Here is a 13,999-nt window from a genome sequence, read left to right as displayed (position 1 = left end):
TGCCGTGCTGCTGCTGGGGAAATAAACCACTTCTTGCCGTAGATCGAGGAGAACGGGTGTTTCGTTGGGCAGGTCATGCTCCCGGTGTCCTGGGAGTAAGATATTCAAGGAGACTACTGGTTCAGCTTTTTGGAAGCGCTGTCAGGTGGGGCAGGGTTGGTGGCCTGGTCTGAGTTCTCTCCTAGGACTTGGGAGACATCTTTACGGTTCCTCACCCATCCCAAACCTCTGGTTTTCCTCTGCTGTAAGGTGGGGTAGCAGCGCGTCCCTGCCTCCCGGGGATGCTGTGGGGATCGGTATGCTGAATACCATGAGGCATTCTGATACTCTGATACCAGAGAGAGGGGCAAAAGCACTGAATTACCGTAAAGACCCAGAAAGAATTGTAAAACTCTAGGGGAAACAAACAAACAAACAAACAAACAAACAAACAAACAAACAAACAAAACAGCCAGCCCATTGGGACGCAGTGTTAAATGCACTGTCACTCACCCCCAGCGTGGTTTTCCCTCTCCTGCATGCTCTCTTCCATGCATTGCCACCGCTCGTGCAATTTGAGCCCGCGACGTGTATAAAACGGGACTACTGCAGCACACAGGAGCGTCGGCGTTTGGACCGTGTGTTTTCCTTCACAGAGCACCCGCCGCCTTGGCACTAGAAACCTTCTGAGTGATGTGTTTCGCAAAAATAAATAAATAAGGGAGCGAATGAAAATGTCATATACATAAATATGCCACAGTAAGTTTAGTCTTTGGATCAAAGTGCTCAAAATGAGACAGCTTTGAAACAGAAAGGTAGGAATCAAAATTACACGTCCCTGCGTCTCCGCTCGGATGCCAGCTGTTTAACTGAGGCGTACGTACCGGGGCTGATTAAATGAAAACATTTTAACAGCTGTCTAAAAAAGTAAAACCCGTCTCCCCATCTTCCCGGGGCCGCCTGGTACACCGTCCCCACGGGCTGCCCAGGAGAGCGGCCGCTCGCCTCCAGCCCGCGCCGGCCCCTTCTCCGCTCATGGGAGGGTCACCGGGGCACGCAGGGCTGCTCCGGGCTCATCCAAAGGACCAGCAGTAAGATCCTTGGCAAGGTCCGGACCTCACCGAGCCCTGGTGCCATTGACTCGCAAACCTGCGTCTGGGCAAGAGCCCGCGGGCTGGCTGGCTCTAATCCACACCATTCAATGAGTTAAAAACAACACCGGTTAATTCAGGGGGACAAAGCGGCTCAGCGGGTTGAGGGGAGAGGCGCTGGTTTTCACAGCCAAGCCAAACACAGCCCGACCTCCCCAGCGGGGAAGGGGCTTTACGGAAGAGAAAAAGCTGTAGGTAAGTGGTGGGAGGTTTCTGCTGGCTGCGTCCCCGCCAGTCTGCAGAACCAGCTGGGGACCATTCTCCAGCCCTGGGGCCAAGCGGCACTGCGTGACTGCTCATTCCCCTCCTCTCTTGCCCTCCCTCGCCAAAACTGTGTGGGCACAACTGAACTGCCTGTTTGGAGCGGGCATTGTCCCCAGCCCATGGCCAAGCATTGCCTGGGAGGGTGTCTATCGGCTCTGGCCAGCACGGCAGAACCAGAGCCGGAGCTGGTGTCCCCATCCTGCTTCGTTTCCTGGTGCAGGCACAGCCAGGAGGTGCTGACCTGCGATGCTTGCCTGGGCTCTGGGGGGGGCTGTACTAGTTGTCCCACCCATGATCCCATCTCCTCGGCTATACCGGGAGGATGGCGATACTCTTCTTGTAGCGCAGGTGTTGCCACAAAACCCAGCACTGGGTTTTAATAGTGTCCTCAGCAGGGCCGGCAGCAATCACGCAGCCCAAACTGCATCAGCCATCACCCCTCTCTGAACGCGACCGCCCCGTCCTTGGGAGGCGAGGGTTCCCCCAGCTCCCCTGAGCAGACAAGGGATTAACCTGGGCAGTGAGACAGGGACCGGACACGTCACTCCTCCACCACCCCCAGCCCACTGCCCACATCCATCTTGTGTCTGCCTATCCATGGAAGCTGAAATGAAGAGTGTTTTAAATTGCAACCAGGTGGGAGGGTAACGGGGAGCAGCCCCCCACGGCGATGCCCCTTCTCCATGAGGATGAGCCAGTAGGAAAGGTCTGTGAGCATCTTCGGGGTTGGAACTAGATGATCCTTAAGGTCCCTTCCAACCTAAACCATTCTATGATTCTATGATCTTTGCGTATGGTATTTAAGTACAAGAAACTTGGGAAAGTTATGTATCAAGGCACCAGGCATGTGCATTCCCAGTCACCTTTGAAGATGCTGCCTTTTAAGAATGACTTCTTAAAATTTCTAAAATGAAGAGCAATCGGGAAATAAATTTTACAACTCGGGACGTAAAAACAATTTCAGAAGGTGACATCTTTTGCTTTTTTTGCATAGCATCGGTTGTGTGTAAGTGTGTGTATGTGTGTGTGTGTGTGCACCTGTGGGACGGAGGCTTTTACTATGCAAAGGTTTGTGCAAGCCCTCCTCATCACGTTCTTCTTTGGCCCATGGGGCCTCATGTTGCTGCCTGGCAGGTGTTGCCACGCGTGTCGCTGCCAGAAGCCCCCTCCACAAGAGTCGTAGCCGTTACCAGGCTGGGAATGGGACCTGTACACGGCTCATTCACTGCGGCGCATCCACCATTTCTGCCTACAAAATAAGGCAAGAAACTGAACTGGTTTTCACTTGCTTAAAAGCTGTAACTACTGCTGTGATAAAATGTTATCGTCGTCTAACACAAGACTTTTCCATGGCTTTCCCTCCCCGCCTGACGTGATGTTTTTTAATGGCTTTGTCAAATACAGACAAAGCTATCTCCCTGTAAAATGCCCCCCCCCCCAAATGTGTGTTCTCAATGTAAAGCTTATCCCACCTGCTTCCATAGCTTTCCCTTCAAAATAACGTGGTGCCATCTGAAAGAGAGAAGCTACGAGGGTTTCGAGTGAGCAGATGGGTAAGAAAGGGCTTTCCACCACGCAACAAGCCCTTCTCAAATCCAGCAGACCACACGTGTGCGCCCGCACGCACCCCGAGAGGACTCAATCCCCAAATGCCACATGCAAAAGGAGCAGTAAAACACATGCCAGCCACGAACATGGTGACGAGCTGCTGCGCTGCATCTCCTGTACGTTCCTGGTGGCAACACCTATGAGCACATCTGCAAGTACAATTCAGCGCGTCAACCTCGGGCCTTCTGATGGCTCTTTGTGCCTCATGTTTTTGCCTAAACGGGGTGATGGTTTCGCTGGTCTGAACGCTGAAGGCGTTTTTCTCTTCCTCTGCCCAGAGAGCATCTGGGACCAGTATAGCGGCAGCGGCTCTAGGAGGGGCTCACAATGCTGGTGATGACATTGCGATCCGATGCGTCCTGCTCTTCGGGAGCAGCCCTCTCTCGTGTGGGGGCCAGGGCTGTGCGCACCCCACCCCGCACAGATGGACCCCCACCCCCAAGCTTGCTGCCCAAGAGGTAGGGGAGGGCTGGATGCGGCCGTGTGGCTGCTTACACACCGCGACCTTGGCTGGAGAGGAGGCAAGCGTTCCCACGGGTGTCCGTGTGTCCCTGGGGCCAGGCGAGGAGGTAAAGACCTCTTTGATGTGGACTTGTGCGGAAAGCTGGTTAGAGCCCCTGGTTTGTGCCAGGGGCTTGCCAGGCTGCAACGGGGTTTGGGGGGAAGGCTGATGGTACCTGCACCCCCCAATCCCCCCCCGCAGCCCCCTCTGCCCTGGCCTCTGACCCATACGTTCCGGGGGGAGGTGGGGGGTGGAGGTGGAGGGGTGGAGGGATGGTTCTGGGGCCTTTCCCGGTGAGCGGTCGAACTTCCCCCCCCGCAGGCGGGAATTGCCCGCGCCCTCCCCACCCCGACCCGAGAGCCGCCGGGGCAGCGGGCGTCCCTCCCCGCGGCCTCGGGGCGGGAGCTGCGGGGCTCCGTGTCCCTTCCCCGGGGGGCTTCGGCCCCGCCGCCTGGCTGTCACCGCAGCCTCCTCCCCGTTATTTACATCCGTCTTTAGCAGTCTAATTACCCGCTTTATTGCTTTCGCCCGGGGGAAGCCCGGGGACGGCGGCGCAGGGGAGGACCCTCCCCGCAAACCCCCGCCGCGCTCCTCACCGCCCGGGAAAGGGGGGGGGGGGGGGGGGGGGGGGGGGGCAGACGGGGGACGGACGGACACACAGCTCAGCCGGGACTCTCCCCCCCGCGCCCGGTTTTCAGCAGGATTTCGGGCGGGGAGGGGCGGAGCGGGGCTCCGGAGGCAGTCGGGACCCTCCGCCGCGCAGGGCCGGGGGACCCCCCGAGGAGGGGGACGGGGAGGGGGAAGGAAAGCGGGGGGCGCTCCCCGGCAGCCCGCCCTCATGGGGCGGCTTCACCGGGCTGCACCGACACGATCTGCGCCAGCGGAGGAAAGGAAAAAAAAAGAAAAAAAAAAAAAACAAAAACACGACAGGATAGATGGATTTTCAGATAAGCAGCGGAGGTAATTTATTGGCCTTTTATGCTCTTCCGATGGAGTGGGGGAGAGACGGCGGAATCGCGTCTGCACATCATTACAGCGGGTTTACTCCGCCTCAGCCAAAAGAGGTTCCCCCCCCCCAGCCCCCCGCTGCCGGGGGATCCCCCGCGCCCCAGCCCGAGCCCCGAAGCGAGCCCCGGGCCGCCCCCGGCCAGGGCCCGGCGCCACGGTGAGGGGCGGTGGCGGCGGGGTGCCGCTCCCGCAGCCCCGGGAGTGGGGGTTGGGGGGGCGGGGGGGCAGCCTCTCCCCGCTCCTCCAGGTTGTCCGCGGCGCACTTGCTCTTCCAAACTCATCTAAATTACATCAATAACAGAGCGCACTCTTTAATGAGCTCTCAACTTTAAAGACTTGAAGGATATTAACAAGCCGCTTGACAAATGGTGCTTAGAAGCACATTAAAGACGCTGCTAATGGAGCGCATAATGACGGCTAATTTTCGATCAGATATAAATTAGAGCCCCAACAGTTATTTGCCTTAAGGACTTTATGTAAATGATCCCGTTCTGTATAAACGGGGAGGCGAGGCGAGGCGAGGCGAGCCCCGCCGCGCTGCTGAGCGGTGCCGCAGCCGGACGGGGCGCGCAGCCCCCGGCGCCGCCCGCCGCGGAAACACCGCGGGGCTGCGCGGAGCGTCCCGACTCCTCCTGCCTCCCCCCCCCCCTCCGTCCCCCGCCCCCCACACACACACACACCGCCGCGCACAGCGGCCCCGGTTCCACCGGCGCCCGAGCGGGTTTGCTGGGGGGCAGGGGGGAAAGGAGGAGGAGGAGGAGGCCGAAGGGTCGTCCCTCTCCGGGTGCTGGTTGGGGAGGGGAGGGGGGTGCCAAAGGCCCGCGGGGGTTGGGGCGGGCTGGGCCGGCAGCGCTGCGCCCCGCGGCCGCGGAGGGCTGGGGCAGGGGCAGAGCCGAGGCGGGGGCCCAGCTGCGAAGCCGGCTCCTGCACACACACACTCACACACACCCACACACACACTCACACACTCACACACTCGCTCCCGGGGCTGTCCCAGCTGCCGCCCGGCGCTCCGGCAAGCGCCTTTTTTCTTCCTCCGTTGTTTTGATTTGGGGGTTGCGTTGAGTTTGGGGGTTTGGGGTTTCGTTGGTTTTTTTTTTTTTTTTTTCCTTGCTTTTAATTTTTTTTTGGCATCCAGTGCCAGGTGGGAGCCCGGCCCCGGGGCGGGGAAGGCCCCAGCACAGCGGCCGCGGATCCCGGGGTGCCCCTGGCGGGGGGGAGCCCTGTGAGCCGGTCAGCAACGGGAAGGGGGGTCCCGGCTGCCTGTGGGAACCCGCGGAGTTTTGGGGAATATTTGGGGGTTGGTTTTTTTTTTTTTTTGGCTGGTGGCTTGGCGTTATTTTTCATCCCTGCCCTTCCCGCTTACTTGCAGGGTGTCCCTCCTCCCTCCAAAACCCGCAATTTACCTTTGCGGGGCGCGCCGAGCCGCAGCCGCGGGGCAGGTCCCCCCCCTCCTGCGCCGCCGGGCTCCGGGCTTCCTCCTCCGGGGGGGCCCGGGGGGTCTCACCTGCCAAAACAACAATAACAGTAATGGGGGGAGGGAGGGGACTGTTGTGCCCTCTTCTTCCCCCCCCCACCCCCTCCCCCCCATCCCCCTGCGGTTACCGCGCCCGGAGCACGAACCAACCGGGCCGCCGCCGGGCTGAGAGGGGACCCGCCGGGCGGGGGGGTCGGGCTGCCCCCCTTCTCCCCTTGCCCGCCCCCCCCCCCCCCCCGAGAGGGGATTTGGGGAGGAAAAACCGGCGACTCCCCCCATCCTTCCCCCTTCAGCGGGCCCCGAGGGCCGAGGCGCGCTGCCGCCCGCCGGGGCGGGCCGGGGCGCGGGAGTTGCGCGGGCGCGGAGGGGCCGTACTCACCCGGGCGGCCCCGGGGCTGCGCCTCCTCCCTGCTCCGCGCTCGCTGCCCCGATCCATCGATTTGTTCCTGGAAAAACGCGGCGCATTCTTATAGCAGCTACGAGCAATTAATATTGCATTAACCCTATTTAAAAAAAAAAAAAAAAAAAAAAGAAGGGGAAAGGAAAGGGAAAAATCCGCACCCTCTCAAAGCTATCTATTATTAACGCGAGTGTAATTGGAGACCCGAGCCGTGGGTGTGTGCGTGTCGTGGGGCAAGGCAGGCACACACCGGCGTGACAGTGTGGCGGGAAGGAAGGGGAGCCGAGGGTGGCTAATATTTAATTTCAGGTCTGTGGTTTTCTAATTCGAGATTAAAAGCAGTCACGTCTTTGAAGCCAGACACTTGGTGTAAATGTACAGTTAAAATATTCTATTCCACAGTCCCCAGACAGAGCTCTGCTACTCCCCGGCTTCATTAAATTTTAATTATCATCCCAGACTGGAGCAAGGGAAGAGGGGGAAGACTGTCCACCTAATTGCAATTGATAAAGGCAGAGAAGCCCAGATCTTTTTCCCCGCCGTGCACGCGCAGCAGTCGTTGTTGCTGTTGCTGTTGTTGTTGTTGTTGTTGTTATTGTTGTTGTTGTTGTTTTAATGCGGGCAAAGCCCGGCGAGGGCAGCGTGAGCCTCTCCACCTATAGATCTGCTGTTTACAAAAGATGCCCGTGAAGGAAAGAGCCGGGAAGTGATGTTATAGATGGGTGTCGGGAGGGGGGGGACACACGACGGGGACATTAGCTCTTGGAGAGATCTGGCAAAAGATCAGCGGCAAGAGACGCGGACCCTCATTAAGGCTCGGCAGCTTATTGTCTCCCAAAACAAAGCGCGCCGGTGGCTCAGCCCTTCCCGGCCCGGGCGGCGGTGCCGAGGGGCGGCAGAGGGGGTGCCCGGTGCCCGGTGCCCGCCCCGGGTCCCGCGGAGCCCAGGAGCCCCTGCCCTCCCTCTCCCCCCCCCCCCCCCCCCCCCCCCAGCTCTTTTGTGCCTTTTCGTTTGTTAATAATCTGCGTGTGTGGGACGAGCAGGTACGGGGAGAAGTCGGCTAATTGCCCCAGGTTTTTAATTTGGGAAACTAGAGAGCGGGCGATGTGCAGGCAGTAAAAGATTAAAAAAAAAAAAAAAAAAAAAAAAAAAGCAAACCCACCGCGTTTGCTTTCTAAGCAGCTTCCTATTATCACATCGCCACTTAATTTTATTTCCATTCTCTCCAAGTTAAATAGAAAGCCGGGCTCACAGGGGAGCTGCCATGTGCCTACAGACTGGGGATGTCAAGCAGAGAGACTCACTGTGCAAAGTTAATTTCAATTCCCGAGGAGGATTTCACATTCTCGCTCGCTCTGACCCACAGTAATTAGCTGAGATAACTAATGATTACTTACTTATTCCTTGTAATTATCTGGATTTAATAATTCGCTGTGTAATTTATTAATTCGCCCGTAATAGCCTTTAAGTGAATGGCTCATTTAAGAGGGCGAAGCGGCAGTTCGGGGGCCGTTCGCCGCCTGCGCCTGCTGACGGTTTTTGGGGGGCTCTCTGCTGCTTTCAGGGGTCCGGCTGCCCCCCGCCGGGCTGGTTCGCCCCAACCCCCCCCCGACCCACCGCTTTCCGCCCCCTTCCTTCCTGCCCTCCTCCCCCCCCGCCTCTTAAAACGGACCCCCGCGCCCGCGGAGGTTGCGCGACAGTCCAGCCCGGGGGTGAGGGGGCAGGGAGGCATTTCCCCGCGGGGGGAGGTCTCGGCGGGGCGCGCAGGTTCCGCGCAAGGACAGCGCCACCCTTTCCCAAAAAGCCAGCCCTGCGCCTGCAGCCCCGGCAAGCGGCTGAAAGGAGAGGACGAGCCGCGCTGAGCGGCCGCGGAAGCCCTGCGCGCCCGCGGAACTGTAGAGTACCGCTGCGGCAGCAATGGACGGGTAACGCCAGCGAGGAGCGCGGAGGGCCGCGGGGGAGGGGGGGGCGGGGGGGGGGAGGAACGAGGCGCTGCCTCCGCGCCCCTCCGCGCCCGCGGAGCACCCTGGCACTGCCCGGGCGGCTTTTGAAGATGCAGCAGAGGCTGGTGGCGGGGCGGAAATATGAATATTTAATAGCGGTTCGTGTATGATCTCCTCTCTCTCCCCCCACCCTCCTCCCGCTCCCGCGCCCCCCTCCCCGCCCGCCGCCGTCGGGTTTCCCCGGCTTTTGTGAGCACCACGCGAGGAAATTACTTTTTTCATCCCCTTTTTTTTTTTTTCCTCCCTTTTGTGGGTTTGGGGTTTTTTTTTGCGCGTATGGTGTCCGTGGTGCGGCCGCCCGCGGCGGCGGATCCGAGCGGGGGGGGGTGTCCCCGGCTGCGGGGGTACCGCAGCCGGGGACCCCTCCCCCCCGCTCGGATCCGCCGTTGCGGGCGGGCAAGGGGGGTGCAAAACCGGCGTGGAGGTCGGGCAAGAGGCGGGCGGTGGAAAATAAGAAGAAAGAGCAAACGCGCTTTGCCAAGAAAACGTTAAAATCCTTTTTTTCTTCTTTTTTTTTTTTTTAATGAAAGACGATTTAACACCATTTAAAAATAACTCCGTACATTACTAGAATAAATAACCTGTTTAACCAAATTAACAAAAAAAATAAATAAAAGGGGAAAAAAAAGGGAAAAAAAAAGAAAGAAAAAAGAAAAACAACCAACGAAATCGGGTCATGTACAGAACTTAAGACTTCAAACAGTCTCGGATAGAACAGCGATAACAGCGGAATCTGTAAGAATATATCTATATGTGCGTCAACGCCAATGAAATATTTACAATACATACAGGTACCCAAGCGAGTACCCGGGGTTTATTGTTGTTGTTCCAAAAAGAAATGTACCAAACCGGTTGTGAATTTACAAGCAGTGCAGCCTCCCTCGCTCGCTCCCTCCCTTTCCTAGAAATTTCAATTTGGCTTTTCTACAAACAGCCCTCCAAAAGGGACTTCCCTCCGTGGAAAAGTATTGCGATTAAAGGTAATAAATAACCGACCGACCAAATAAATAAATAAATAAGCAATCGGATAGATAGATAGATAGATAGATAGATAGATAGATAGATAGATAACCGAGCCGGTCTGAACGCCGTCGCGATACAGCTTTGAAATCGAGAAAGACGAATATTGTGCTGGCAAGAAACCCGAAGCGACAACCTCCCCCCCCCCCCCCCCCCCCCTCCCCGCGCTGTCACCTACGCGGCCACGTCCTTTCTCGCTTCGGGAGCAGCGTGTGGTGGGGACAATATGGGAATCCCCATTAAATATGTAACGCGGTAAACAAATACCTCGGACAGTGAATCAGGCTACACAAATAATGTAGGACAAATACTATAGGGTGCCGACGCCGTACGAATAAGAATACTCGCCAGAGAAATACCTTAGATTCAGGTGACAATTTACAGATGGCCAAAAGGGACGTTCAGAAGAAGAAGAGAAAAGCTCACGTTCATAAACCCTACCAACACAAAATATTTGATTCTCACTATCCATTTTTTTTTTACTTTTATCAAGACTTAGATTAAAGAGGTGTAATTAATTAGAATGAGCACAAAATGAAGTTGCTAGAGAGATAAATTAATAATTTACAAGGGGTTGTTTGGCAGTAATCTAATAATAGCTTTTGAAGACCAGTGAACACAGCAGGATCAGCTCTTTCCCTAAGCGTTATAACTTCAAGAGAAGGAAAAGGATAATAACCACAGTAAAAATATATATATATTTATATATTTATAATACGCAGTGTAAACGCAGAAAAACCTGCCATCTGTTTTTTTTTTTTTTTTAATCATTATTATTTAAATCAAAATACTTTTGAGACGTCTCTCGCGGCGCAAAGCCTCAACTCTAGACTCAAGTTTGGGTCCCGAGCCCCCCGCGGCCCCGCGGGCGCGGCGCTGCCGAAGGCGCCGTCGGCGCTCGCAGCCGGGCGAGCTCCGTTAAGAATAAAAACCAGCGGTACTTGCCGGGGCGGCTCCGGGCGGCTCCGCGGGGAACTTCCCCCCAAAGTTGGGCGCGGGGCGGGCGGTGGGGTGGGCTGGGGGGCGGTGGGGTGGGTTGTTGTTTTTTTGTTGTTGGTGGTTGTTTGTTTGTTTTTTCCCTCCTTTTAATTTTTGTTGTCGTTTATTTAATTTTAAATATTTTTTTTTCCTTTTTTTTTTTTTTTTTTTTTTTTTTTTAACGATGCTGCTGCTGCCGCTTCTGCTGCGCCGCCGGCTCAGATGCCGGCCGAGTACTTCATGCGCTTCTGCTTCTGGCGCTGGTTGCAGAACCAGACGCGCACCACGTTCTTCTTGAGGTCCAGCTTCTCGGCGATGGCGGCGATCTTCTCGGAGGAGGGCCGGGGCTGGAGGGCGAAGTAGGCCTCCAGCGAGCGCTTCTCGGGGGCGGCGATGGAGGTCCGCTTGCGCTTCTTCTCCGCGCCGCTGAAGAGCTCGGGCTTGGCCAGCTTCTCGCGGTGGGACTTCTCGGCCTCCTCCAGCCAGGCCTGCAGGATGGGCTTGAGGGCGATCATGTTGTTGTGGGAGAGGGTGAGGGACTCGAAGCGGCAGATGGTGCTCTGGCTGAGGGAGCCCACCCCGGGGATCTTCAGGTTGGCCAGCGCCGAGCCCACGTCGGCCTGGGTCACCCCCAGCTTGATGCGGCGCTGCTTGAAGCGCTCGGCGAAGGCCTCCAAGTCGCGGGGGTCGGCGTCCACGTCGCTCATGCAGCCCATGTGGGCCGGCAGCCCGTGGGCGTGGGCCATGCCCAGCGCCGCCGGGTGCATGGGGTTCATGCCGGCCATGTGGGGAGCGTGGCCCGGCGTGGAGACCACGGCGCCGTCGGGGGCGGCCATGGCCCCCAGCGCCAGCCCCGGCGTCAGGTGCTCCAAGAGTTCCCCCTCCAGCGCCTGGTGGGGCTGGTGGTGGTGGTGGTGGTGGTGGTGATGGTGGTGGTGGGTGCCCGACAGGGCGGACGGGTGGGAGATGGGCACCGAGGAGGAGGAGGCGGCCGAGGTGCAGGGGATGGTGTTCATGGTGTGGTAGGTGGCGTCCGGCTTGAAGGGGCTGTGGTGCGGCGGGTGGTGGTGGTGGCTCTTGCTCGGGGAGACGATGTCCACCGCTGCCAGGGCTTCGGCGCGGGCCAGCAGGCTCTCGTCCAGACCGCCGAATATATTGCTCTGCAATTGCAAATAGAAGGCACACATAACGCTCAGCAGGGAATTCGCCTCCCCGCGCACTCCGCCGTGCCACTAAAACCTTCCCAGCATGTTAAAAGAGAAATCCTGGAGAAGGAGGGGGGGGGGGGGAGGGAGAGGAGAGCTGGGGAGGGGGGGTGGGGGGGGGAGAGGAGAAGAGGGAGCGAGCGGGGCGAGGGAGCGGGCGCGGCGCGCAGCCGCTCGCCCAGAGGCAGCCGGCGGCGGGCGGGCGGACGGACGGACACACGCACCAGCCGCACGCAGCATCCCAGGTCATAAAAATTAATACGGGCGGCAAGAGCCGCCGCATGCATAAGTTGGGCGAGCGCCCGGCGGCGCCGGGTGATTTGCTGCGCGGCCATGAAAAAATCATCAGGCGGATCCGGGGGGCCGCCGAGGGGCTCCCCTTAAAGCGGGGCGGCGGGCGGCGGGCACCTACCGGAGGGGCGGGCAGGCAGGCCCGCCGCATCGCCTCCGCGCCGCCGCCGCCGCCGGAGCCCGAGCCGGAGCCGGAGCCCGAGCCGGAGCCGCCGCTGCCGGAGCCGGAGCCGGAGCCGGAGCCGCGTCCGGCGGAGCCGCCGGTGCCGGTGCTGCTGGGGGAGCTGGCGGCGGGGGCGGCGGCGCCGGCGGAGGGGCAGGGCGAGGCGGTGTGCAGGGCCGAGTACTTGGTTTCGTGGAGGCCGCCGCCGCCGCCGTGGGGGAGGCCGAAGGGCTGCTTGCTGCTCAGGGACATCATCATGGTGCTCGCCGCCGCCGCGCCGCCGGAGGAGGGCAGGGGCGCGGGGCCGGAGGCCCGGACCCCCCGGAAAAGCCACAGGAGCCCCGGCCCCCCCCCGGCGCCCCCACCCCCCTGAAGAAAAAAAAAAAAAAAAAAAGAAAAATATAAAATAAAAATTAAAAAAAAAATAATCCCACTCGCCCCCCAGCCGGCTGCCCGAGCCCCGCCGGGGAGGAGGCGGCCGGGAGAGGCGGCTCCGGCGAGCCGGGGATACGCGGGGGATGCGCGGGGGATGCGCGGGCTGCCTCCCGCCCGCCCGGGCGCTCGCCGCCGTCCACCGCCGCCTCCGCTCCGGCGCCGGCCCTCGCCTCTCGCGAAGTGCCCTCCCCGCCGCCGCGCCGGTGGGTTTTACTCTCTCCCCTCCCTCCCCTCCCCTCTCGCCTGTCACTACAGCCCAACTCCTCGGGAAGGGCCCTCCGCGCCTGCCTCCTCGGCCCCGGCCCCCTCCTCCGCCGCTCCCTGCCCGCCCCCCGCCGCCCCCGCGCCCACGCCCACGCGTGCTCCCACTCTCACCGCCGCGCCGCGCCCCGCCGCCTCCCGGAAAAGGGAGGGAAAAAGCCAAAAAAGAAAAAAAAAATAGGAAAAAAAGGTGTGGGGGAGAAGCGACACCCCCCCGCCACCCCAAATCCACCCACCATTAAAAAAAAAAAAAATAAAACCAAAATAAAAGAGAGAAAAGTCCCGTCCAGGCTCACAACGACCCCACGGGCAGACTGTCCCGGGTGCTGCCCGGGCACGGCTCGCCGCGCCGCCGGGGGCGACGGGGGGGTGACGCGGAGGGAAATGCAGGGACCAACGGCAGCGGTTTGTCCGCCCCCGCCCCCGGCGTCCCCCGTCGGAGGGGAGCCGGAGGGATCCTCCTGCAAAAGCGCACCGCTGTCCCGCCAACTTCCACCTGCATCTCTCTTCGAAAAAGAACATAAAATAAAAATAAAAAAATAAATAAATAGAAAAGAGAGAGAGAAAAAAAGAAACCGGGGCAAGTCAGTTTTACTGAAGGTGGCCGGGTTTATTTCCATGAATTTCACTTTGCAGCAGGAAGGTTCAAATAAGTGCTTAGGTGTTTAATTTCTCACCTAAACAGCAGACTTGGTAATTTTAAGGGAAATAAAAAAAATTACATTGTATCAGCTCTCACTGTCGCCAGCTCGGAGAAATGAAATAAATCAAAGTTAAAAGCTTGAGTATCATTTAATTATGGTGCGAATAGCGCTTGGAAAGAAGTAGAACAACATCTCTAAACAAATTATGGCCGGGCCAGGAAGGAATTATTAGATTGAAATTTCATTTAGGCTCGGGAGACACAGCGCTTCAATATGTAATCTGTTATGCCTCATCTGATTTGTATGCTTAATTCAGCTTGACGAATTTATTAGTTTTCATAATAGTAAAAAAATTGAGCAGCACTATGGGCTAATGCATTGTGTGTACTATAAATTGTATGTCACCGTTGAAAGGCTGAAGTCTATAGAAATCTTTTATTAATGACAACATAGGAAAGAGGATTTTCTTGCAAGCCTTTAAGGAGTTCATGCCAAACCTCCGCGCTTCGTGTCTCAGTAGGCTATTAACATATCGTCATACTAATTAGGCTACTTCATGAGTGATATAATTTCAAACTTTAAATTATGTTCTAATTAACAAGGGTTGTCC

The 13,999-nt window shown here is 58.0% G+C and overlaps 1 protein-coding gene across 1 annotated transcript; it reads right to left on the bottom strand.

Moving 5' to 3' along the window:
* Positions 1 to 10,608: 10,608 nt before the first annotated feature.
* POU4F2 (POU class 4 homeobox 2) lies at positions 10,609 to 12,307 on the bottom strand (the record flags this gene model as incomplete). Its single annotated transcript, XM_082482795.1, has 2 exons — positions 10,609 to 11,550; positions 12,008 to 12,307. 2 exons carry the CDS (start codon positions 12,305 to 12,307, stop codon positions 10,609 to 10,611), a joined length of 1,242 nt encoding a protein of 413 aa, XP_082338921.1.
* Positions 12,308 to 13,999: the final 1,692 nt, after the last annotated feature.

Source organism: Vanellus vanellus (genome assembly GCF_965231255.1).
Source record: "Vanellus vanellus genome assembly, chromosome: 4".
NCBI lineage: Eukaryota > Metazoa > Chordata > Aves > Charadriiformes > Charadriidae > Vanellus > Vanellus vanellus.
This window is presented reverse-complemented; position numbering and strand designations above follow the sequence as displayed.